Source organism: Bufo bufo, chromosome 10 (assembly GCF_905171765.1).
Source record: "Bufo bufo chromosome 10, aBufBuf1.1, whole genome shotgun sequence".
Classification (NCBI taxonomy): Eukaryota; Metazoa; Chordata; class Amphibia; order Anura; family Bufonidae; genus Bufo; species Bufo bufo.
This window is the reverse complement of record NC_053398.1, coordinates 144,855,996-144,882,901: the sequence shown is the minus strand read 5'-3', so window position 1 is coordinate 144,882,901 and position 26,906 is coordinate 144,855,996. Positions and strand designations below refer to the sequence as shown.

Genomic DNA, 26,906 nt, shown 5'->3' with positions numbered 1-26,906 from the left:
GAATAACGAGCAGCTGTCTCACAGAGACAGTGACGCCTCCCTGAAACCTCAGCGTGGCCTATGTCTCAAACCACCCCGAAAATGAGGGGCAAAGGGTCCATGGTCTTCCTCTCTGCAGGATCATTCCAGGCCAGACATGAGAAGCTGGAGCTCCAGGAAGGCGCTGCCGTATCGTCCACTCTGCGGCGCTCTGCTCTTTACCAGCGTGTGGAGGCTCTTCAGCTGCTTGTAGCAGAGCTTACACTTCATCAGCCTGCGGAGAGAACCATCACTGGTGACTGAAGCTAGGGTGGCGTGTCCCTGCACTCACACTCAGATGCCTCACCTTTCCTCCCGTGAAATGTCCACACCCACAGAGGGGGGGGCTGAGAGCGTGTCCGTGATCAGCGGCAAGAACCTCTGGAGGAGAAGCTTGAGGGAGACGCATCCCGTCTGCATGTAGCTGTGAAGAGAGGGAGCGGACACCAATAGGAGACCGGACACATCATGGCTGGTGCCCCCCCTATGGTACACATCACAGCCGTCACCCTCCATTGCACCTGCCTCTTGTACCCATCATGGCACCCACCATTTCATACATGTCACAGCCGTCACCCTCCACTGCACCCGCCTCTCAGACATCACCCTCCATGGTGCCAGTCTCTTGTACACATCACTCAGACATCACCCTCCATGGTGCCTGCCTCTTGCACACATCACTCGTCTCTCAGACATCACCCTCCATGGTGCCTGCCTCTTGCACACATCACTCGTCTCTCAGACATCACCCTCCATGGTGCCTGCCTCTTGCACACATCACTCGTCTCTCAGACATCACCCTCCATGATGCCCGTCTCTTGTACACATCACCCGCCTCTCAGACATCACCCTCCATGGTGCCTGCCTCTTGTACACATCACTCATCTGTCAGACATCACCCTCCATGATGCCCGTCTCTTGTACACATCACTCAGACATCACCCTCCATGGTGCCCGTCTCTTGTACACATCACTCGTTTCTGAGACATCACCCTCCATGGTGCCCGTCTCTTGTACACATCACTCGTTTCTGAGACATCACCCTCCATGGTGCCCGTTTCTTGTACACATCACTCGTTTCTGAGACATCACCCTCCATGGTGCCCGTCTCTTGCACACATCACTCGTCTCTCAGACATCACCCTCCATGGTGCCTGTCTCTTGAACACATCACTCGTCTCTCAGACATCACCCTCCATGGCGCCTGCCTCTTGCACACATCACTCATCTCTCAGACATCACCCTCCATGGTGCCCGTCTCTTGTATACATCACCCTCCATGGTGCCCGTCTCTTGTACACATCACCCCCCCATGGTCCCCGTCTCTTGTACACATCACGCCCGCCACCCTCCACGGCACTCACCTCTCATACTTGCTCTGCAGCAGTTTGTCGATTTGAGGCAGCACGGTCAGGCAGAGATCCAGCTTCCAGAGAGACCTGACACGGACAACGAGCGGTCAGTGACAGACAAGTCATCGGAGCAGCACTCACCCCCCCCCAGACAGGACACTTACGCTTTCTGGTTGATGATGTTTAGGAGATCCACAACCACCGAGAGATCATTCACAGCCACAGCGGAGTCCATGGAGGTCTATAATATAAACAGCACTTTTGAGAGCGCCTCTGTCTGGCTGTATGGTGTAGGGACAGGACTAGCTCTTACCTTGACGTCCCCCGTGCTCCACACCGCCCTCACAGTATCCAGGTTCCTCATTCTGCTGGTCAGTACCATGCACATAGTGTCGTGGCCTTTCCGAATCTGACATACAGCGTCGTCATCCACAATCTCTGCTGGGGGCGAGCCCTTCACTACCTACAGGAAGCAAGGTGGAAGAGATGCTACCCAGGATTCAGCCCAACCCTCCACCCCTAGGATTCATCCATCACCCGATCACACTTACTGGGAGAAAGTCTGCAACCTTAAGCCCAATGGGTTCATTTCGTGCTGCAGATATAACCGGGGGGCTACTGGACACGGCTGGAGTAACTGGAGGGTCCGGGCACACAGTGGGTGTAGAAGCTGCAACGGGCAGCCTGTGGAGCTGTTCACACTAAATTAAAGAAAAAAGTAAAGAAAGGTCAAGTCGATCCTGACAGGGGATATGAGGCCACAGGCGAGCCCCCCCCAGACAGACAGCGCCCCAGCCCCCCCAGACAGACAGGACCCCAGACAGACAGCACCAGAGACATTCACCCACAGAAAGGTACATACATTCTTCTTGGTGGGGGGAGCAGGCGTGGCGGCCTCTGGGGCTGCGGGCACGGCTTCTCTCACCGTGGTGGCATCTGTGGGAACACAAACAGAACATGCCTGGTGAAGCCAATCCTCACTTTGGGCTAAGACACAGGGACAGCAGGTGCGGATGATGGGAGTATGTAGAATCAGACCAGGAAACCACCGCACTCAAATATAGTAGTGAATAAATTTCGGAAGGAATAAATAATATTAACAGGGAGCCATTGGCCAACGTTTCGGTCCATCCTAGACCTTGTTCACGGCCAGAGATGCGTATGTAGGACATGCGGAGCTATGATCTTACCATCCTCTGGGGGGGCTGGGAAAGGCTCGCTGTTCCGTGGGGGAGTCCGAGCTGCATAGAGGAGACAATACGAAGACATGAAGGCCATTCACAGGATGTGTCATGACAATGGGCGATGTGGGCAGCCACTTACAGATGGCGTTCTTAGGCTGAAAGAGCTCTTTGTAATCCTCTGCGTTTTGGATCTCGGCTCTGGACTCCTTCTCCTCATCATCACTGGTTGGGCTGACCCTGTGACAACAGCAGGTGAGGGGAGACGGGAGAGGCAGTCCTGGCTCATGCCCCCCTGCGTACTTACCTCTTTGGCTTTGTGCAGGTGGTAGACGGACGCTCGTAGTTACGTCTCAAGGACGAGCCTGTTGGAGCAGGCTGAGTGACCGGTGATTCTTTCGGAAGTGCCCCCACTGTCCCCGATCCAGTCATTTTCACACGATTTAGGTCAACCACAAAAGACGAGACATTGGACTGTGAGCAGGAGACCCCGATCTGCAAGGCACAACAGCCCATCATGAGAGTATGTGCAGGCACCAGCCTCTTCTTGGAGCGCGCGCATCACCAGCGGCCTCCTCGCGGGGATCACTCACCAGCTGGTTGCTGCAGATGGACAGATCAGAGACCTTGCCCCAAGCCACAGGGACAGTATCAAAGCAGCGCTCTGGTTCCCAGCCATAAACACGCAGAGCTTCCCGGCCTCCGCAGAACAGACAGCCACCGTCACTGCTGAACAGGATGGACCTGCAGGAAAAATAAAATAAAAAATATGGCGTGAGCGCCCTGGGAGACCCCGCCCAGCCCCGGGCACGAGCGCCCCGGGAGACCCCGCCCAGCCCCGGGCACGAGCGCCCCGGGAGAGCCCGCCCAGCCCCGGGCACGAGCGCCCCGGGAGAGCCCGCCCAGCCCCGGGCACGAGCGCCCCGGGAGACCCCGCCCAGCCCCGGGCACGAGCGCCCCGGGAGACCCCGCCCAGCCCAAGGCACGAGCGCCCCGGGAGACCCCGCACAGCCCCAGGCACGAGCGCCCCGGGAGACCCCGCACAGCCCCAGGCACGAGCGCCCCGGGAGACCCCGCACAGCCCAAGGCACGAGCGCCCCGGGAGACCCCGCACAGCCCAAGGCACGAGCGCCCCGGGAGACCCCGCACAGCCCAAGGCACGAGCGCCCCGGGAGACCCCGCACAGCCCAAGGCACGAGCGCCCCGGGAGACCCCGCACAGCCCAAGGCACGAGCGCCCCGGGAGACCCCGCACAGCCCAAGGCACGAGCGCCCCGGGAGACCCCGCACAGCCCAAGGCACGAGCGCCCCGGGAGACCCCGCACAGCCCAAGGCACGAGCGCCCCGGGTGACCCCGCACAGCCCAAGGCACGAGCGCCCCGGGAGACCCCGCACAGCCCAAGGCACGAGCGCCCCGGGAGACCCCGCACAGCCCAAGGCACGAGCGCCCCGGGAGACCCCGCACAGCCCAAGGCACGAGCGCCCCGGGAGACCCCGCACAGCCCAAGGCACGAGCGCCCCGGGAGACCCCGCACAGCCCAAGGCACGAGCGCCCCGGGAGACCCCGCACAGCCCAAGGCACGAGCGCCCCGGGAGACCCCGCACAGCCCAAGGCACGAGCGCCCCGGGAGACCCCGCACAGCCCAAGGCACGAGCGCCCCGGGAGACCCCGCACAGCCCAAGGCACGAGCGCCCCGGGAGACCCCGCACAGCCCCAGGCACGAGCGCCCGGGAGACCCTGCACAGAGTCAGTGCGACCCAGCAAAACACAGGAGACAAATCGCACTCTTGTAAAAACCATCTCACCTGAATGGAGTGGCTTCTCCCTCCATGCAGCCCACCGACTGGAACTTCTCCAGATCCCAGAAACGAACTGTCCTACAGAGTAAAGGAACACGTCAGCAAGGAGGAGGACAGAAGAGAAAAGCTAAAGGGTGCGAGACAAGCCCAACGTACCGGTCTCCACTCGCTGAAGCCAGCAAATATTCATTGGGGTGAAATTCCACAATCTGCACGGGTCCTGTGTGCTCTACGAACTCCGCCATCAACTTCCCAGCACTCAGATCCCAGAGCTGAGGAGGAAGAAGCATCAGTGAATTGAACACCCCTGATGAGATCCCAGAGGAGGAGGAAGAAGCGGCCAGCCCAGGTGTCCTCCTAGTCCATGTACACAATCAGTGAATAGAACACTCCTGGTCAGATCTAGAGGATGAGGCCGGTCAGCCTAGTCCCGCTCGGGCTGCAGAGAGTGCTCTAACCAGCTGTGTCTCCGAGGATGTAAGCAAGAACTTTCCTGTTCACCGACAGTAAGCAGAGATCTTAAAACACAGCTGAGAATAACTGTGAATCTGCTCATGAGGCTGATGGCGCTCGCTGAGGAGACTACTGTACGTAAAGAGAACTCACTGCCGTCCCATGTCTGCAGAACCTGCTCACAAATATCCACCGGAATAGGGGCCACAACATGGGGAGAAGACGCGTGATGCACCCACATATCGGGGGTTAATAGGGCGAATCTTCAGGTGTTGTGCGACCACACAGATACACTGAGGCACGCATGTAATGTTGACGCGGCCAGGGCCCCTCACATGTGGTGGCCACCTTTCATCGGGGGCAGGAATCCACGTCCACCCAGAATAACAAGCATTAGCCACCAGAAGCCCAGGCCTATGAACGGGGTATAGAGGGTCTGGCAGATTGCTCCTCAGGGGTGAGGCAGCTCATTGGTTCCAGGGCATGGCACTACAAGACGCAGCACACCAACCACCCCCCAGGAGGACCGCTCTCATGACTCTTGGAGACCCAGCTTTAGAGATCGACAAGTCCTGGGTGTGCCCACCAGAGCCCCGACCCCTCACCTACCTTTACAGTGTGGTCATCTGAAGACGACGCCAGCCACTTGCCGTCTGGACTGAAGCGTAGGCAGCGTACGGCTTGTGTGTGCCCCTGAACACAGAGAAAAGAGGGTGAGGACCCCAAAAAGACACAAGCTTAGGGAGGAGGGGGAGGGAGCACTCACCTTGTAACGAAACACACACCCCTTCCTGCGTATGTCCCAGAGCTGCAGAGGAAAGAGGAGGTCGTAAGTCCACAGAAGAAGCCCCCACACTCCCGGGACCTAACCCTTTAGTGACAGGATCCAGTGGGGTACCACTAGGGCAGAATTGGAGTGGCTCAGAGCCACTATCGGAGTACCAAAGGGGGCAGCATTGGAGAGGCTCAGAGCCACTATTGGGGTACCACAGGGGGCAGCATTGGAGAGGCTCAGAGCCACTATTGGGGTACCACAGGGGGCAGCATTGGAGAGGCTCAGAGCCACTATTGGGGTACCACAGGGGGCAGCATTGGAGAGGCTCAGAGCCACTATTGGGGTACCACAGGGGGCAGCATTAGAGAGGCTCACATGAATCTACACTGTACAGTCTTGAATACAGTTACTACTGTACAGGAGGTAACAGAGCGGCCTTCGCGCTGCCGTGGCTGCTGAGCGGGTGTGGAATTGCGGACAAGAATAGGCATATTCTATTAGTGTCGGCGATGTGTGGTCCGCAAAATGTGGAACGCACCTTGCAGCATGGATCCGAGCAATGGTTCAGTACAGCCGGTCGTGTATATGTGGGGGAAGTCCTATCAGTGAGTGACAGCTGGGTACGTCTGTACGCATACTGGGAAGGCTATCACTCACTGAGACGACAGCCCACATATACTGACCCATTGCTCCGCTCCTCCTGCTCTATACAAGGGGACTGCCTCCCTGCGATCCCACTGCACCTTAATGTTCGTGTCCAGAGATCCCGAAGCCACAAACTCTCCATACGGGTGGAAATCCAGACTGCACACGTTGGCCTTGTGTCCCATCAGCGTCCTCTGTACTAATACGAAAGAGAGAAGAGTCACAGGATCCGGAGGAGTATCTGATGCACAGGAGCACCCCCTACTAATCTCCTCCGATTGTCTCATCTCTTCATGTCCCAGAAGCTCAGCCATGTTCTCCCTCCTCTTCCCCACTGTCCTACGACCGGCTGCAGCAGGAGCCTCGCCCGCACTGCGCCGGCTGCAGCAGGAGCCTCCCCCGCACTGCGCCGGCTGCAGCAGGAGCCTCCCCCGCACTGCGCCGGCTGCAGCAGGAAAAAATGACTAAGCCCCCAGCCAAATATGGAAGAACAGAGCAGGAGATTAAGTTTTGAATCTGGGAGGCACTCAAACTAGATGGGGTCGGGTATATTAGTCGTAATGTGTGAACTGGGTCGGTGGCTGCTCCAACCGGAAATAAATCCGGATAGGTGCTCTACCCAGCGACTAACCCATGTGTCGTGGAAGGAAATAGATTACAACAGATTATAATAAATTATAAATGTGGGAGGCACTAATAATTACCTAGAGTTGTGTATAATAACCACAATATATGTATTACTATAAACAATTTATTGATGCTATTGATAGAAAATATTGAAAAAAAGGTTAAAAAAATAAATAAAAGTTTGTTCATCTGCTAAAATTCACAAAAAAAGTGTAAGAATGGAACTAAAAAAAGAAGAAAGAAAAAAAAAAAGATAAAAAAAATGGTAATAGAATAAAAAAATAAAAAATTATAAAGTCACAATATATAGATTGATCACTGTTGGTAAAACATCCAAGAAATAGTTCTTGTAAGTGTCCAGTAGGGGGAGCAATCCCATCAAAGTTATTAGTAATCCAGATTCGTTCATAAATAGTAGGAGGCAGTGCGGAGTGCTTCCGTGGGGTTTTGTCCCGTACAAATATAGAACATGTCCTACTATCTTTTTGTGGAACGGCCGGATCGCGGACCCGTTAAAGTGAATGGGTCGGCGATCCGCTGCGGGCCTGCGGCTGCCCCATGGTGGGTGTTGGTGCATTGCGGCCTGCAGCACGGCCACGGGGCGCACACGTTCGTGACCGCCACCCCAGGAGGATATCCAGCGTCTGCATGACCGCCACCCCAGGAGGATATCCAGCGTCTGCGTGACCGCCACCCCAGGAGGATATCCAGCGTCTGTGTGACCGCCACCCCAGGAGGATATCCAGCGTCTGCGTGACCGCCACCCCAGGAGGATATCCAGCGTCTGCATGACCGCCACCCCAGGAGGATATCCAGCGTCTGCGTGACCGCCACCCCAGGAGGATATCCAGCGTCTGTGTGACCGCCACCCCAGGAGGATATCCAGCGTCTGTGTGACCGCCACCATGCCAGAGTGGGAGCCTGTTATGGCAGGATGGGGAGAAGCCCCCCAGTATTAATGCGACCTCCACATATCACCCGCTGCAGATCGAAAATAAAGGGGGAACTGCCTTGTGTGATTAGTGACCAAGCACCACTAGCATTTTATACTGTGTCAGTCTCCACTCAGTCGCATTATGTTCTCTGGCTGCTCCCCTCTTATTCCCCTGCTGTTTATATACACAGATATGTCTTCTGAGAGATATTAATGTATTACAGAAGATTTTCTATGGATTTTTGATGAATCATATTCCATATTTACGAATAGAAGCTGATCATGTGGACGGAGCAGAGCAAGGAGCCCAGCGGCCGCCCTCAGGGCAGCGTCACCAGGACAATTATAAAAAGAAAAACAAAATTTTTTTTTGTTAGTTATACAAGTTACTTAAACTTGATGTGAACTTCCTGAAGGAAACACATTTGGGGTTATTTATCAAACTGGTGTAAAGTAGAACTGGCTGAGTTGCCCATAGCAACCAATCAGGTTCCTCCTTTCATTTTGGACAGCTCCTTTGGAAAATGAGAGGTGGAATCTGATTGGTTGCTATGGGCAACTCAGCCAGTTCTACTTTACACCAATCAGATTCCAACTCTCATTTTCCAAAGGAGCTGTCCAAAATGAAAGGAGGAATCTGATTGGTTGCTATGGGTAACTCAGCCAGTTCTACTTTACACCAATCAGATTCCACTTCTCATTTTCCAAAGGAGCTGTCCAAAATGAAAGGAGGAATCTGATTGGTTGCTATGGGCAACTCAGCCAGCTCTACTTTACACCAATCAGATTCCACCTCTCATTTTCCAAAGGAGCTGTCCAAAATGAAAGGAGGAATCTGATTGGTTGCTATGGGCAACTCAGCCAGCTCTACTTTACACCAGTTTGATAAATGACCCCCATGGTGCTTGAAAAGAGCTGAAAGCTTCTGTGCGCGTGTGAGGGACAGAGAGTTTAACACAGTTAAAAGTACACGGTAATCTCTGCATAACTGATATATATTTAATATATTTGTAGTGAAATACCGGTCAGTTCAAAGTATCCGTTAATCACTGCACATTAAAAAAAAAAAAAACTCAATATGTATTATTTTAAATGTCATGCATAAAATGCAGTATATACTGACACTAAACGTGTCTGAATTGTAGCATGCACGGGCTCAGTATTAATCGCAGAAAACCGGAGAGAATAAAGATAAGACTATGTGGACTAAGCGCACAGGGCTCTTCTCCTGCCGCGTTCTCACACCGACGTCGGCATTCGTACATAATCTCTACATGAACTCAAGGCCAAATGTTCCGTCTCCTCCTTGTGTCAGTTTCACGGATTTTTGGCCTAGAGCCGTCCAGGTCATTCATGGAGAACATGTCTCCAGGTTTCTCTGGAGATGATCTCCCCGAGCCACGTGACTTAAAGGGGTTTTCCAATCCTATAAAAATGCACCACCCCCCCCAATATGCCGGGCCCCCCCACACTGACTATACTTACCTGTGTCCCCGCACCGCCACTGCTGCTTCTCCCCGTGCACATCCAATGTCGGGGGGGGGGGGCAACCAATGGCAGGCGGGTCGAGACTAGCCTCCCAGAATCGTGGGTGATGCTAGGAGGCATCACCCCCCCCCCCCTTCCCCCCGACACCGGATGTTTTAAATCCGTGCACGGGAGAAGCAGCAGTGGCGGTGCGGGGACACAGGTAAGTATAATTAGTGTGGGGGGCATTTTATAGGATTGGATAACCCCTTTAAAAAGGGTTATCCGAGCCCTGATTGCCGTTCTAATAAAAATGACTTTAGCTATAAACTATAACTCAGTAGCCTGATGTGTCAGGGAGAGGGGAGAATAAAAGGCAGGGGAGAGGAAACTCACAGCGCCACGTGATACTGGTCACATGGTGATGACATCATCAAAGGCCCTTTAACTCATCAGCATCCAGGAAGATCTTGCTGCAGGTATGTGCTTTATACTGTATTCATGTGAGGCACAGGGTCTTATTACTTTGTACCTCACATTAATAGCAAGTGACCCCATCATGTACTACCTAATATAATGGGCAACATGGGGGTTAATAATGGTGTCACTATTAATAGAGGCACATGGTGTTAATTTGAAACCTCCATGTGCCTCCCCATTAACCCTTTATGCTGTACATGTACAGCATTATGAGCAAGGAAGTGTACGGAGCAGGCTGCTCCGGTGAACCCGCTCCATATGCAGCTCGGCTGACGGTATAATACAGGAGACACCCGGCCGCAATGACGGGGATCAGTGATGACGACACAAAACGTTCAAATAACCCCTCAGATGCTTGCATGCAAACAGAGATTGTTGCATCTGTGAGGTTGGGCTCCCTCTTCCTTCTGATAGGTGCCCCGTAGTGAAATCGGGTGACTCCGATCGGTTTACCATGACAGCCTGGGGCCTGCTGAGGCTTCCCAAACCTGCCTGCTAAGCTGTGCACGAGGAGCGGGCTCAGCAGGAAGCGCGTCAGAATCCCATTCATCCTAATAGATCCCAGGTTCTAGTCCCCTTAGTAAGGGGGTGAATAGTTAAAGTAAAAAAATTAAAAAAAAGTCATATGTATATATTAAGTTTCAATACCCACCGCCCCCCCCCCCCTTTCCCAACTTTACATATAAAAGACAAAAAATTTTTTTAAAAAAATCAGGTATCGCCGTGGCAGAAAATGTCTGAACTATTAAAATAATGCTTCTATGTGGTGAATGCCTTAACGGAAAAAACTAAAACACGCAATTCGCCATTTTTTTGTCACCTGGGTCGCCCAAAAAAAAGTTGAGATTGAAAGTTGTGTGCCCCCCAAAAATTGTACAATAAAAACTACAGTTTGTCCAAAAAAAAAAAAAACAAGAGGAGGAGGAGGAGATGATGAGGAGGAGGACTCCCAGAAAAGGAGTAAGCCAGAGGAAATGACTGTTCTAATCCATCTGGCTAGGGAACTTTTTGAGGCCATCTTACCCTTATTAATGCCAGGAAAAAGAACAAACAAAGCAGAGGACTTCCTCCAATCTTTGGTTACTTCCTCCAATCTTTGGTTACCTCTAGATAACGCATAAGACTTCTCCTCACGTCTAGGCAGTGAAAGACCCTTTCTTCCTGGTTCTTGGGCTTAGCACAAAAAAGGATGGAAGGACTATTTCTTGGAGCCTGTTACACTTGGACGGAACTTTTGGTAAAAAATTTGGATCTGGTCTAAGAATAACCCTGTCATCTAGAAATAGACATAAAAGGAGGGTTGATAGAGATGGCCTGAATTTCGCTAACCCTTCTAGCAGAAGTTAGTGTCACCAACAGGACTAGTTTAAAAAAAAGGTAAGAAACTTCACTCAACAGGACGTCAAAGTCTCAAAAGGCATTTAATTCTACAGGGTGGGCCATTTATATGGATACACCTTAATAAAATGGGAATGGTTGGTGATATTAACTTCCTGTTTGTGGCACATTAGTATATGTGAGGGGGGAAACTTTTCAAGATGGGTGGTGACCATGGTGGCCATTTTGAAGTCGGCCATTTTGAATCCAACTTTTGTTTTTTCAATAGGAAGAGGGTCATGTGACACATCAAAACTATTGGGAATTTCACAAGAAAAAACAATGGTGTGCTTGGTTTTACCGTAACTTTATTCTTTCATGTGTTATTTACAAGTTTTCTGACCACTTATAAAATGTGTTCAATGTGCTGCCCATTGTGTTGGATTGTCAATGCAACCCTCTTCTCCCACTCTTCACACACTGATAGCAGCACCGCAGGAGAAATGCTAGCACAGGCTTCCAGTATCCGCAGTTCAGGTGCTGCACATCTCGTATCTTCACAGCATAGACGATTGCCTTCAGATGATACGAGATGTGCAGCACCTGAAACTACGGCTACTGGAAGCCTGTGCTAGCATTTCTCCTGCGGTGTTGCTATCAGTGTGTGAAGAGTGGGAGAAGAGGGTTGCATTGACAATCCAACACAATGGGCAGCACATTGAACACATTTTATAAGTGGTCAAAAACTTGTAAATAACTCATGAAAGAATAACGTTACGTTAAAACCAAGCACACCATTGTTTTTCTTGTGAAATTCCCAATACGTTTGACGTGTCACATGACCCTCTTCCTATTGAAAAAAATAAAGTTGGATTCAAAATGGCCGACTTCAAAATGGCCGCCATGGTCACCACCCATCTTGAAAAGTTTCCCCCTTCACATATACTAATGTGCCACAAACAGGAAGTTAATATCACCAACCATTCCCATTTTATTAAGGTGTATCCATATAAATGGCCCACCCTGTAGATTCAGATCCCAGGGAGGAAATCTGGGCCCTCTCACTGGAACAATTCTGTCTACTGCCTTGAAGAATCTTACTATCCAAGGGTCAATGGCAAGGTCCCCCCCTCCCCCCGAGGGCAGAAAGGGCCGAAACCTGTACTTAAGGGTGCTCTTAACTAACCCCATAGATAACCTCTTCTGGAGAAACTCTAGAATCTGAACAGAAAACTCACAGGGCAAAGAACCTGCTTCTATCCCTGAAAAAGTTAGGAATTTCTTCCAAACTCTAGTGTAGATAGAATTTGTCACCACTTTCCTACTTCTTAGTAGACACTAGGGCTTCTGAGAAAACTCTGACTAAATAGTAATGACCTCTCAAATTCCAGGCCGTAAGGTGCAGACCCCTGAACATTTGGATGACATACTGGGCCCTGCACCAGAAGGTCTGGGATTTCTGGAAGGATCTGAGACTGACATGGACATCAGGAGAGAAAACCATGCCCTCCTTGGCCAGAAGGGGGCAATGATCATTATTCTCTAGCCCTCAAAAAGATCAGGGACGAGGGTGCGAGGAATAAGCTGTGACGGGGGAAAGGCTTAACCTAAGGGGTAGTCCCATTTCTGAAGAAAGGCATCCACCCCATCTGGGAATTCTCTTGGGTTGAGAGACTTACCGGTAATTCATTTTCCACGAATCCACCATGACGGCCCAGAGAGATTGACCCCTGACCTCGGTAGGGCAGGAACAGAGATAGGTTTAAAAGGACCCCTCCCACCACCATTCACAAGTGAGTTCCAGATTATAGTGCTACAACCACCGGTTACGAGTGAAACAACTCCAAGTGGTTTTTTTTAAATGTTTTCTTTTTGGTATTAACTCATACCAAGTCAATGGAAAAATTTTTCCTTTTTATATATATATATATATATATATATATATATATATATATATATATATATAGGGCGGGATGTCATGCCGTCATGGTGGATTCGTGGAAAATGAATTACCGGTAAGTCTAATTCCGGCTTTCCACTTCACCACCATGACGGCCCAGAGAGACATAACAGATTTATATACGTCTTAGGTGGGGCAACGGCCCTGTAGGACCTTGCGACCAAATGCGAGGTCGGAAGACCTGGATAAGTCAAGCCTATAATGTTTAATGAAGGTGTTTACATTAGACCAAGTTGCAGCCCGGCATATTTGATCTAGGGAAGCGCCTGCCCTTTCAGCGAAAGAGGCAGATATAGCTCTTGTGGAGTGAGCCCGGATGACTTCTGGACAATTGATGCCCTCGATCTTGTAACAGTCTGTAATAGTCTGTTTTAACCCATCGGGCATGGTAGATCTGGAAGCTGCCTTCCCCTTATTTTAACACAGAAGAGGCACTAGTAAGTTGTCCACCTTCCTCAGGTCTCTGGTGACCTCTAGGTATTTTAGTACCGTTTGTTTGACGTCCAGGGTATGGAAACGTTCCTCTCCAGGATTTTTAGGATTCACACAAAAGAGGGAAGAATGATCTCCTGGTTTCTATGGAAGTCTGTTACTACCTTTGGCAAAAATGTCGGGTCTAACCTCAAGGTAATACGATCCTCCTGTATTGTGAGATATGGTTGTCTTATTGACAATGCCTGGATCTCACTCAGTCTTTTTGCCGATGTTATGGCTATAAGAAAAGCCACCTTCTGAGAAAGATTCTTCAAGGAACATGCGTCCACGGGTTCGTAGGGTGGACCTGTGAGTCCTCTAAGGACAATGTTTAAGTCCCAGGTAGGCACCTTTGATCTGAGAGATGGTCTTAGTCTGGCTACGGACCTCAGGAATCTTTGGATCCATCTAAGGCTGGCTAATTCGGAATCGAAATAGGCACTAAGCGCTGAGACCTGGACTCTCAGGGTGGAAGGACTTAACCCTAACTACTCTAGTCCCTTTTGAAGGAAATCCTGAATTTCTGTATTTTTGGTCTGGTTTGGTCTGGGGCCTCGTTGCCTGACCAGGTGCAGAATCTTTTCCAGATTTTAAAATAAATGGCGTTAGTCACCTTTTTTCTGCTGGCCTTCAAGGTAGATATAACACCCTCAGAGAGACCTCTCTGTCTCAGGAGGTTGGACTCAGGATCCAGGCCGAGAGTTTGAAGATTTCCGGATGAGGATGGAGAACCGGCCCCTGGATCAGGATATCCCTTCTCGCTGGGAGAATAAATGCTTCCTGTGGGGAGAGCTTGGCTAGAATCGAGAACCAGCTTCTCTTGGGCCAGTACGGGGTGACCAGGATGACTCTGGCTCTGTCCCTGATGATTTTTTGTAGAACCCTTGGGATTAATGGGAACGGGGGGAAGGCATATGCAAGATCCCAGTCCCAGTGCAGGGAGAAGGCGTCGATCGCTAGGGGCCTGTCCCTTGGGTTTAGGGAGCAAAAGGTTGATACCTTTGTGTTTATCTTTGTAGCAAAGAGATCTACCACTGGAAGGCCCCATCTCTGGACAATCAGATTGAAGATCTCGATGTTTAAGGACCATTCTCCCTGGTCTATGGTATCCTGCTGAGGAAGTCCGCCGCACAGTTTAGGCTTCCTTTTAAATGAACTGCCGATATTGATCTTACATTTTTTTCCCCCCAGAGGAAGATTTTTCTGGACAGACCTTCCAGTTTTTGAGACCGTGTGCCCCCCTGATGCTTGAGGTAGGACACGGTCGTTACATTGTCTGAATAGACCTTTATATGTTGGTTCCTTAGTTTTGGAGCAGCTGCTCGTATTGTTTCCCAAACTGCCCTGAGCTCCCTGTAGTTGGAGGACTGAGCTGCAATTTCTAGAGGCCAGTCTCCCTGGTAGAGATTGGAGTAGATTTTTGCACCCCACCCTTTTAGGCTGGCGTCGGTCTGAATATGTACTGCCGGGGTCTTGAACCAGACCATGCCTTTTTTTAAATTTTTTGTTTGAAGCCACCACCGGACTGAAGATTTTATGTGGCCCGGGATCAGGATCTTCCTGTCTAAAGAGGTCAGATTTTTGTCCCATTTTCTTAGAAGCCAGGACTGAAGGGCTCTGCAATGGGCCTGGCACCACGGGACTGCTACGATGCAGGCTGTCATCTGACCTAAAAGGCTCATCGTTTCTCTGAACGAGAAGGAGCGACGTCTCAGGAAGGCCCTGATTGATGACTGTAGGTTCTGGATTCTTTCTGCTGGAAGGAAGGTAGTTTGTTTTTTCCGAATCCAGCAAAACCCCCAGGAACTTTACCCTGGTATTCGGAACTAGGGATGACTTTTTTTAGGTTTATAACCCAACCTAGATATGTCAGAAGGGAACAGAAGGTTTCTCGATCTGCTATAGATTGATCCACCGTGTTTGAAATTAGTAGAAAGTCGTCTAGATAAGGAACGACCGTCACCCCCTGAGGTCTCAGGGAGGCGACCATCTCTACCACCAGCTTCGTGAAAATCCTTGGGGCTGAAGCCAGCCCGAAGGGAGAGCCACGAACTGGAAGTGGTGAACAGACCCTCTGTGATCCCTTACTGCAAAACGCAGGGAACTTCTGAGACTGGGAGTGAATGGGAACATGATAATATGCGTCCTTCAGGTCGATTGTACAGAGGGACGCGTCCCTTTGAATTAAGGGGATGGTAGAATTTAAAGATTCCATCTTGAACCTTTTGTAGATCACAAATTTGTTTAGCCTCTTGAGGTTTATGATCATGCGGAAGGAGCCCCCCGGTTTTTTTACCAAGAAAAGGCTGGAGTAGAACCCCCGCCCCCGTTGAGGCACGGGAACCGGAATTACTACTCCCAGGTCTAGGAGATTCTGGACCTCCTTCCAGATCTGGCTGTGCTGAAAAGGAGAAGGGTGGTGAGAAATCAGAAATACATCTGGAGGGGGGGGAAGATAACTCTATCCTGTATCCCGACCTGACAAGATCTTGCGCCCAGAGGCTCGGAGAAGTCTGCTGCCACTGAGCAAAATGTTGGGATAGTCTTCCCCCTATCCTGGCGTCACTGTTTCTCGCCACCCTTGTTTTGGGGATTAAGGAGGTACCCTCTACCCCTCCCCCCTTTTGGGTAACTCCAACGTCCGGTTTTTCCTTTTCCACGAAAGGAACTATTCTGGGTATATTGACCACGAAAGGAGGGTTTCTTTTTAGGGGGTCCTATCCTCAGGGAACCCCCTTCTTTTTATCAGTAGCCTTCTCGAGGATCGTGTCTAATACGGGACCAAACACGTATTCACCCGAGAAGGCTATAGAACACAGCTTCATCTTGGAAGAGATGTCTCCCGACCAAGATTTCATCCAAAGTGCCCTTCGGGCCGCATTGGACAAGGCTGCATCCTTGGCTGAAAATCGAATTGTCTCTGCGGAAGCGTCCGCTAAGAAACCCGTGGCAGACTTTAGCAAGGGGATAGAGTCTAGTATCTGTTCCCTGGGAGTTTTACTGCTTAGATGACCCTCTAACTCATTCAGCCACAGGTACATAGACCTGGCGACTGAAGTAGCGGCTATGTTTGTCTTGACACTAAACATGGCTGCCTCCCAGGACCTTTTTAATAAGCTGTCCGCCTTCCTTTCCATAGTGTCCCTTAACTGACAGGAGTCTTCAAATGGAAGTGAGGTTTTCTTATTGACTTTCGCCACCTGGACGTCAATTCTAGGGACCTCGTCAAAAATTTTTGAGTCTGACGGGTCAAATACAAGGCGGTTTCTGAATTCCTTGGAAATTCCTAGCTTCTTTTCAGGATGGGCCCATTCATCCATCACCATCTCCTTAATGTTTCCGTTTATGGGGAATACCCTGGAGCGTTTGACCCTCAATCCCCCAAACATCTCTTCCTGAACTGTGTGGGGTTGCTGAATGTCCTCCACCCCCATGGTATCCCTGACCGCCTTTAAAAGGTCACTCATTTCACTGGGAGTGAAGAAAAATTTCCTAGAGTCCTCTACGATCTCTCCTTCAGAAAGGGGGTCGTCGTCCTCTTTTCTAGAGGATGAGGCATCATCTTCTAAATCCTCGGAGTCAGAGGGAATGTCCGCCCCCCTGGGTCTTTTAGGTGGGCGGATCCCCCTGGAATCCTCACGGAGGGAGGCCAGTGAGGACCTAACCTCCTCCTGAATCATGGATCTAAACTCCTGCATAATTGAGGGCTGTTCATCTCTCACTATTTTAGAAATGCAATGCTTGCAAAGCTTTTTAGTATAGTCCTCAGGAAGCCTGACGGAGCACTGGATGCATTTGGCGGTCCTTTTTCCTTTTTTTAAGGTAAGTTTGGCCTAAAGTGAGAGAGGCAGCCCATTAAATTTATGTCAGTCTAGTATAGGAGCATAATTTGATGCAGTATACCAGCAGACACACCAGGGGGAGGGGAAAAGCGGTTAACTCTAAGCACACATCCCCCCCCCCTGCCACCTGTGAAGCTGCCGATTTGCCCAGGTGGGCTACTCACGCAGGGGCGCTCGGGAGCGGTCTGCTCCTGCTGCTGCTGTGGCTCCTTCTCCTGGTCCGACATGTTCCGGTCAGAGCACGATTGCAGAGAGCGCAACGGGAAGGTGCTTGTTAGCATTTTTTATAGGAGCTCCGTCTACTTCCGGGTTCCGCCGGCGGCCCGGAAGTGACGTCAGACGCGCGCGACAGCGCTGAGCGTCTTTCCGGTCGGCTACCTCCCTGGAGGCAGGCGACTCAGCGGCAGCTCAGGGCAGGCTTCCCACAACAGGGAGCGTGACCCTGGCGTCTCCCTGTCAGCTTAGGAACAAAGTCCGCCGGAGAGCAGGGGACGCATCTCTGGGTGAAAAGGACCCGCAAGGGAGGCAAGGAACACCACCGATGCGGTCACCCAGGTACTTAAAAATAATAAAACGAGGTCCACTTCACCTCCCTGAAAGCCAGAGAGGACTTTTCTCTGTCCTGGCCGCTATAGGGGCAGGAACACACTGGTGAATGGTGGTGGGAGGGGTCCTTTTAAACCTATCTCTGTTCCTGCCCCTACAGAGGTCAGGGGTCAATCTCTCTGGGCCGTCATGGTGGTGAAGTGGAAAAAAAGCTCTACCTTCCTGTTCTCTCTGGTGGCAAATAGATCGATTGAGAGATTGCCCATCTCTATGAAGACTGAAGGCTTCAGGGACCATTCCCCCTGTCTGAACTGGTGACGTCTCAGGAAATCTGCCTGGAAGTTTTCCTGGCCTTTTATGTGGAGGGTGGAGAGATGACTGATCCTCCCTTCCATATTTTGGAATAACAGCTCTGCTTCCCTCAGGAGGAAGACTGATCTTGTACCCCCCTGATGATTTATATAAGCTACTGCAGATTGTCCGACATTATCTGGACATGTTTCAGCTGAATAAAGGGTAACGCTGTCTTCAGAGTCAATCTCTTTTCTGTTTGAGGAGAAATATCCCCCAATCTTCCCTAGTGATAGGAGAATTTCCTTATGAAGTTGTTGAGTATGGAATTAGGCCCATTCCACCGCCGGAATGCAGGAAGTCCAGAACAGACATAGCTTTTCAGAACGTCAATTTTGGGGCAGATCACACTGGGACTGGAATTAGCACCTGTTTTTTTTTTAACAATTCTAATACCTCCATTTCCATAATCGAAGAGCCCCGAGCCTTTGTAAGGACAAATTCTTCGGGAGGATTTGCGTGAAATTCTAACTTTAAACCTTCACTTATGAGCCTCCTTACCCAATCTCCTGCCACTCTTTCCCCCGCGGGAAGGAAAAACTTCAGTCTTCCTCCCACCAAACTTCTGGCGTCATTGCTGCGATCGTTTTTTAGGCTAGGAGGAGGAGGAACCTCCAGACAGGAAGCCCTTTTCCCCAACCCCATAGACCTGGGATTTTTGTTTTTATCGCTAAAATTGCCCCCTACTCTGAAATCTGTCTGATGAACGAAAGGGAGTTGAGGAGGCCCCAGGGGAAAACCCTGGAAACCTTTATCTCATCCGCTGCTTTCTCTAGGAGGGAATCTAGCTCTGGGCCAAACAAGAACTGACCTTGACAAGGAATCCTACACAATCTCTGTTTAGAGGACAAATTTCCCCCTCTCCAATTCTTTAACCAAAGAGCTCAGCGGGCAGAATTTGACAGGAAGCCCGCGTCGCCAGTTTTACCAAATCCACAGAGGCATCTGCAATGAAATCAGCCGCCTTCTGTAGAGTAGGCAAAGAGGCCAAAATCTGCTCTCTTGGACATTTCTCTCCAATTTGACATTCCAAGCGCTCCAACCAAATACCCATGGATCTGGCTGCAATGGTGGCAGCAATATTAGGTCTAAATGCGGAGGCCACAGCCTCCCAGGTGCTCTTTAGACAGGAATCAAGGGGTATCCTCCAAGGGTAAAGATGACCTTTTTTTGAAATTTTGCATATAGAGACATCAATCTTTGGAGCTTTATCCCAAGAAGAAGGCTCTTCTTCAAAAAGGATACTTTCTTTTAAACCCTTTGGTAATGAAAGCTTTTTTATCCGGTCTCTTCCATTCTCTGTCAATGAGGGCTACCACACTCTTATACAACGGGAAACATCCATGTCTTTTCTCTCGAAGGCCCTCAAACACCTAATCGTCCACCAATTTATTTTCTTTAACATCTTCTAAGTCCAGAGTGGAACGAATAGCCTTTAGTAACTTGTCAGTGTCTTCACCTGGAAACAATGGCCTACCCTCCATGTCATCTTTCGAGGAAGAGGAATTTTCTAAGACGTCTGCTTCTAAAGCTGAAGAATCCACTTCTGACCCTCAGTCCTCTACAGACTTCTTTTGGCGCTTACATGACTTTAGGGAGACTTTCACCTCTGATCTGATAATCTTCAAAAAGCCAGGCGATTCTTCCGCCACTGTTTTTTCTATACACTTCTGGCACATGAGGACGACAGGGAACATCCACACAATCTGCATTCCTTATTCTTTCTCTTAGCCAAAACTTTCTTAGGCCTTGTCTGGCGATTCAAAGATTTTTGTTTTTTATATTTTTTAAAGCAATAAAACAAAATAAAAATAACTATACAAGTTTGGTCCTGCTGTAATCGTATTGAGCCAGCAACACGAGGTTAACCTTTTGCCTACCACCGCACGACTTTATACGTTGTGGCAGCGGGCTCTTATCTGTAACCTGAAGTATAAAAGCGCAGGGCTACATCATGATCTACGGATCGCCGTCATTAGACAGCTGCGGTCACAGTGAGGAGTGCCGAGACCAGTAGAAGCGGTCTCACTGAAAAAGGACGAGGAGTGCTGCCTGTAAAACTAACTGTGAGCCTGCAGGGTGAATTAACCCTTGCCAGCCCTGACAGTGCGAGGAAGGGGGTTAATTCACCTTTTAAAATTAAAAAAGTGAAATGAAGAGGAGACTAAAATTAAAAAAAGTTATAACAATAGTTACCAGTATTGGCAATAGTATAGCAGAGTACATAGTACACCCCCCCCCCCTTTCATTTAAAAATATATGTATTAGGGCTCATTCAGACGGCCGTATGCTGTCCGCACAAATACTGAATGGTATCAGTTTCTTTGAGGATCCGCAAAAAAACGGATAGCATTCAGTATTTTTGCGGACCCATAGACTTCAATGGGGCCATGTCCCGATTTTCACGGACAAGTATAGGACATGTTTAATTTGTTTTGCGGAACCGTGGAATAGAAAATGGCCCGATAGAAGCGAATAGGTCAGCATCTAATCCGCAATAAAAACAGATCCGCATTTTGCGGATAGCATACGGCCGTCTGAATGAGCCCTTAGTTTTTGCTATAGTATAGTGGAAAGTTTGTGTGTACAAAATAAAAAAAATAAAAAAAAACATTTTCCCCTTTCTTTAAAAAAAAAATATATATATTATAATAATAATAATAATAATCTAGGCATTCGTTGTAGCGATATTTAGTACATTGATCCCTCAAGATACAATATTTCCAGCATACAATGTTGCAGACTCAATTCCAACCAATCAAGGCCACTTCTCTGGTAAAATAGCTGGATTAGTTCCTAGTTAGGCTACGTTCACACTAGCGTTTTTAGTTTTCCGGTATCGAGATCCGTCATAAGGGCTCAATACCGGAATAAAACGCTTCAGTTTTGTCCCCATTGACAATGAATGAATAGAACGGAGCGCTCCAAAATGCATTCCATTCAGTTGCGTTCCCAGACCGGAGAGCAGAGCAGCCTGTTGTAGTTTGCTTTCCATCCTGGGATGCGGAACAAAACGTCAATGCAAGTCAAAGGGGGACGGATCAGTTTAGCACTGACACAATAGAAAATGGATCCGTCCCCCATTGTCTTTCAATGGAGCTCATGACGGATCCGTCTTGGCTATGTTAAAGATAATTCAACCAGATCCGTTCATAACAGATGCAGACGGTTGTATTATCAGTAACGGAAGCGTTTTGCTGAGCCCTGCCGGATCCAGTAAAAACGCTAGTAGGAAAGTAGCCTTCGCAGCTACTGTATTCCTGACTGTTATATGTAAGGACTTGTTTTCTTTCTCTTAGTTATCTGCTTATTTTTCTTAAATCTTCATTTTCTCTTATCTTGGATGACATTTTGGGGCTTTGGAACCAATTCCTCAATTTACAATGGTCGTCCTGGAACCAATTAATATTGTAACTTGAGGGACCGCTGTATAGCGGGGCTTAGCACACAACGCACGGTGATGGTTTTATCATTTGGTCTTCAAACCTTTTGCAAGTTAGAAAAAATAATAATTTGATAAGAAAGGAAAAAGAAATTTTTTTTCATAATTCACAGTTTTTCTTTAAATATTTTAAAAAATGATATCTGATCTAATGGCACAAAAGAAATGTCTAAGACGTCCTGGGAAAAATCATGTCCAATACAGAAATAAGTCAGTCGCAGTTAGATGCCACAAGTGAAAAAATTGGCCTGGTAAGGAAGCGGTTAATGTGTGGGTATTTTTTGTAGGTATCACAATACTTTTTCTTGGTATCGTAACTGAATAAAAATTTTGGCAGGATGACATCTCTACTGCACGTTATAATAAACAAACATCAAGTAAGGGCGGATAGTACAACCGCGGGGGCCAGCCAGGTCGGGGGCACTTACTTTTAGCTTCTTCCATGTTCCACACGCGCAGAGAACCTGACTGAGATCCGGCCACAATGAGTTTCTCGGATGTGCTGAATCGGACGCTCTCCACCGGGGACGTGTGTCCAGTCAAACTCTGTTACATGGACACAAGAACTAGGTTATTAAGGGGACACACACACTGGGAGACCACTGGTCACGGACATTATCTAGAGAGGAAGACGGGGGCCCTGTGGTCATGGACATTATCTAGAGAGGAAGACGGGGGCCCTGTGGTCATGGACATTATCTAGAGAGGAAGACGGGGGCCCTGTGGTCATGGACATTATCTAGAGAGGAAGACGGGGGCCCTGTGGTCATGGACATTATCTAGAGAGGAAGACGGGGGCCCTGTGGTCATGGACATTATCTAGAGGGGAGACAGGGGCCCTGTGGTCATGGACATTATCTAGAGGGGAGACGGGGGCCCTGTAGTCATGGACATTATCTAGAAGGGAGATGCGGCCCTCTGGTCATGATAGTGTCTGAGGAGGGGGTCCTCCGAGTCCTCACCATGATGCAGTTTGGTTTGTTGACAGACCAGATATTGACACGGCAGTCTTCTCCACCGGTGGCCACGAGACGCCCGGAGCTTTTCCCAAGGGCGAGTGCCGACACATTGCTGGCGTGAGCCACTATTTCCTCTGCAGGAGAAGAGAAATTGTTACCACTGAGCAGAGCCGGAAAACAGGGGCCACCGAACCCCGCAACACTCACGCAGCTTCCACGATGTCTTTGTCATCCCAGAAGTCGCCATGTTCATGTGTTGAGAAACAGAACAGCATCACAGGGATGAATAGGTCTCTAGGTTTGGGGGGTGCACCGCTCAGTCCTCAGCTACTGACACAAGGGTGCAGAGACGACACTGGAGGGATCCAAGGAACTAGGGGGAACACAAAATCAAAAGGGTCAAATAGGGCAGAGCCCAACATCAGCCTCCCGGTCCGCCCCCCGCTGCCCGACATCAGCCTCCCGGTCCGCCCCCCGCTGCCCGACATCAGCCTCCCGGTCCACCCCCCCGCTGCCCGACATCAGACTACCGGTCCACCCCCCAACATCAGCCTCCCGTCCCGGTCCAGCCCCCCGCTGCCCGACATCAGCCTCCCGGTCCAGCCCCCCGCTGCCCGACATCAGCCTCCCGGTCCAGCCCCCCGCTGCCCGACATCAGCCTCCCGGTCCAGCCCCCCGCTGCCCGACATCAGCCTCCCGGTCCAGCCCCCCGCTGCCCGACATCAGCCTCCCGGTCCAGCCCCCCGCTGCCCGACATCAGCCTCCCGGTCCAGCCCCCCGCTGCCCGACATCAGCCTCCCGGTCCAGCCCCCCCGCTGCCCGACATCAGCCTCCCGGTCCAGCCCCCCGCTGCCCGACATCAGCCTCCCGGTCCAGCCCCCCGCTGCCCGACATCAGCCTCCCGGTCCAGCCCCCCGCTGCCCGACATCAGCCTCCCGGTCCAGCCCCCCGCTGCCCGACATCAGCCTCCCGGTCCAGCCCCCCGCTGCCCGACATCAGCCTCCCGGTCCAGCCCCCCGCTGCCCGACATCAGCCTCCCGGTCCAGCCCCCCGCTGCCCGACATCAGCCTCCCGGTCCAGCCCCCCGCTGCCCGACATCAGCCTCCCGGTCCAGCCCCCCGCTGCCCGACATCAGCCTCCCGGTCCAGCCCCCCGCTGCCCGACATCAGCCTCCCGGTCCAGCCCCCCGCTGCCCGACATCAGCCTCCCGGTCCAGCCCCCCGCTGCCCGACATCAGCCTCCCGGTCCAGCCCCCCGCTGCCCGACATCAGCCTCCCGGTCCAGCCCCCCGCTGCCCGACATCAGCCTCCCGGTCCAGCCCCCCGCTGCCCGACATCAGCCTCCCGGTCCAGCCCCCCGCTGCCCGACATCAGCCTCCCGGTCCAGCCCCCCGCTGCCCGACATCAGCCTCCCGGTCCAGCCCCCCGCTGCCCGACATCAGCCTCCCGGTCCAGCCCCCCGCTGCCCGACATCAGCCTCCCGGTCCAGCCCCCCGCTGCCCGACATCAGCCTCCCGGTCCAGCCCCCCGCTGCCCGACATCAGCCTCCCGGTCCAGCCCCCCGCTGCCCGACATCAGCCTCCCGGTCCAGCCCCCCGCTGCCCGACATCAGCCTCCCGGTCCAGCCCCCCGCTGCCCGACATCAGCCTCCCGGTCCAGCCCCCCGCTGCCCGACATCAGCCTCCCGGTCCAGCCCCCCGCTGCCCGACATCAGCCTCCCGGTCCAGCCCCCCGCTGCCCGACATCAGCCTCCCGGTCCAGCCCCCCGCTGCCCGACATCAGCCTCCCGGTCCAGCCCCCCGCTGCCCGACATCAGCCTCCCGGTCCAGCCCCCCGCTGCCCGACATCAGCCTCCCGGTCCAGCCCCCCGCTGCCCGACATCAGCCTCCCGGTCCAGCCCCCCGCTGCCCGACATCAGCCTCCCGGTCCAGCCCCCCGCTGCCCGACATCAGCCTCCCGGTCCAGCCCCCCGCTGCCCGACATCAGCCTCCCGGTCCAGCCCCCCGCTGCCCGACATCAGCCTCCCGGTCCAGCCCCCCGCTGCCCGACATCAGCCTCCCGGTCCAGCCCCCCGCTGCCCGACATCAGCCTCCCGGTCCAGCCCCCCGCTGCCCGACATCAGCCTCCCGGTCCAGCCCCCCGCTGCCCGACATCAGCCTCCCGGTCCAGCCCCCCGCTGCCCGACATCAGCCTCCCGGTCCACCCCCCCGCTGCCCGACATCAGCCTCCCGGTCCACCCCCCCGCTGCCCGACATCAGCCTCCCGGTCCACCCCCCCGCTGCCCGACATCAGCCTCCCGGTCCAGCCCCCCGCTGCCCGACATCAGCCTCCCGGTCCAGCCCCCCGCTGCCCGACATCAGCCTCCCGGTCCAGCCCCCCGCTGCCCGACATCAGCCTCCCGGTCCAGCCCCCCGCTGCCCGACATCAGCCTCCCGGTCCAGCCCCCCGCTGCCCGACATCAGCCTCCCGGTCCACCCCCCCGCTGCCCGACATCAGCCTCCCGGTCCCCCCCCCCGCTGCCCGACATCAGCCTCCCGGTCCACCCCCCCCGCTGCCCGACATCAGCCTCCCGGTCCACCCCCCCGCTGCCCGACATCAGCCTCCCGGTCCACCCCCCCGCTGCCCGACATCAGCCTCCCGGTCCACCCCCCCGCTGCCCGACATCAGCCTCCCGGTCCACCCCCCCGCTGCCCGACATCAGCCTCCCGGTCCACCCCCCCGCTGCCCGACATCAGCCTCCCGGTCCACCCCCCCGCTGCCCGACATCAGCCTCCCGGTCCACCCCCCCGCTGCCCGACATCAGCCTCCCGGTCCACCCCCCCGCTGCCCGACATCAGCCTCCCGGTCCACCCCCCCGCTGCCCGACATCAGCCTCCCGGTCCACCCCCCCGCTGCCCGACATCAGCCTCCCGGTCCACCCCCCCGCTGCCCGACATCAGCCTCCCGGTCCACCCCCCCGCTGCCCGACATCAGCCTCCCGGTCCACCCCCCCGCTGCCCGACATCAGCCTCCCGGTCCACCCCCCCGCTGCCCGACATCAGCCTCCCGGTCCACCCCCCCGCTGCCCGACATCAGCCTCCCGGTCCACCCCCCCGCTGCCCGACATCAGCCTCCCGGTCCACCCCCCCGCTGCCCGACATCAGCCTCCCGGTCCACCCCCCCGCTGCCCGACATCAGCCTCCCGGTCCACCCCCCCGCTGCCCGACATCAGCCTCCCGGTCCACCCCCCCGCTGCCCGACATCAGCCTCCCGGTCCACCCCCCCGCTGCCCGACATCAGCCTCCCGGTCCACCCCCCGCCAGTCATCCGGCCCTTGGCTGTGGACAGATAATTACCAATTACTCATCAGACATAATGAGCGCTGTCACCAGGAGGAGCTAATAACAGAAGACAACAGCTACAGCCTCAGCCTGCTCTAAAGACCAACCTACCCGTCCCCAAAACCTACCTACCCCCAGTATCACCCCCACATTACAATCACATCTACAGGATTGCCCCCACATAAAACCATCTCCCTGACCACTTACCTTCCCCCAGTATCACTGCTACATTATACTCCACCTAAGCACCTACCATATACCCCACACCTACCTACCTCTCTAGGGATCACCCTCACATTACACCAAGCCTACAGCCACCTACCTGACCTCATATACACACCACACCTACCGCTCTAGGGATCACCCTCACATTACACCAAGCCTACAGCCACCTACCTGACCTCATATACACACCTACCTACCTACTCCTCTAGGGATCACCCTCACATTACACCAAGCCTACAGCCACCTACCTGACCTCATATACACCCCACACCTACCCACCCCTCTAGGGATCACCCTCACATTACACCAAGCCTACAGCCACCTACCTGACCTCATATACACACCTACCTACTCCTCTAGGGATCACCCTCACATTACACCAAGCCTACAGCCACCTACCTGACCTCATATACACAGCTACTCCTCTAGGGATCACCCTCACATTACACCAAGCCTACAGCCACCTACCTGACCTCATATACACACCACACCTACCTACCCCTCTAGGGATCCCCCTCACATTACACCTCATATACACACCTACCTACCCCTCTAGGGATCACCCTCACATTACACTAAGCCTACAGCCACCTACCTGATCTACACCCCGCAGACCGACCCTCCACCAGTCAGCAGCTCTCACCCGCCGCCCGGGCTCCTCCACACGCCGCTCTCATCCTGCGCTCTCATTCGCTGTTTCCAGACAACAGACTTCAAAACAAACGGAATGACACGCCCCC

General features: G+C 52.6%; 2 protein-coding genes across 2 annotated transcripts; one reads left to right on the top strand and one right to left on the bottom strand.

The window, feature by feature from the left end:
* Positions 1-114: 114 nt before the first annotated feature.
* Positions 115-26,906, bottom strand: KATNB1 (katanin regulatory subunit B1). Its single transcript, XM_040409983.1, has 20 exons — positions 26,762-26,906; positions 22,830-22,995; positions 22,626-22,756; positions 22,092-22,209; positions 6,322-6,422; positions 5,570-5,611; positions 5,413-5,496; positions 4,507-4,622; positions 4,357-4,428; positions 3,145-3,295; positions 2,859-3,046; positions 2,694-2,791; positions 2,561-2,611; positions 2,233-2,306; positions 1,922-2,071; positions 1,684-1,833; positions 1,535-1,611; positions 1,383-1,457; positions 326-442; positions 115-253 (listed from the first exon to the last, which is right to left on the bottom strand). The coding sequence occupies exons 2-20, from the start codon at positions 22,873-22,875 to the stop codon at positions 121-123; spliced, it is 1,974 nt and encodes a 657-aa protein (XP_040265917.1). The 5' UTR covers positions 22,876-22,995; positions 26,762-26,906; the 3' UTR covers positions 115-120.
* Positions 22,905-25,952, top strand: LOC120980096 (basic proline-rich protein-like). Its single transcript, XM_040408967.1, has one exon. It carries the CDS (start codon positions 22,905-22,907, stop codon positions 25,950-25,952), a length of 3,048 nt encoding a protein of 1,015 aa, XP_040264901.1.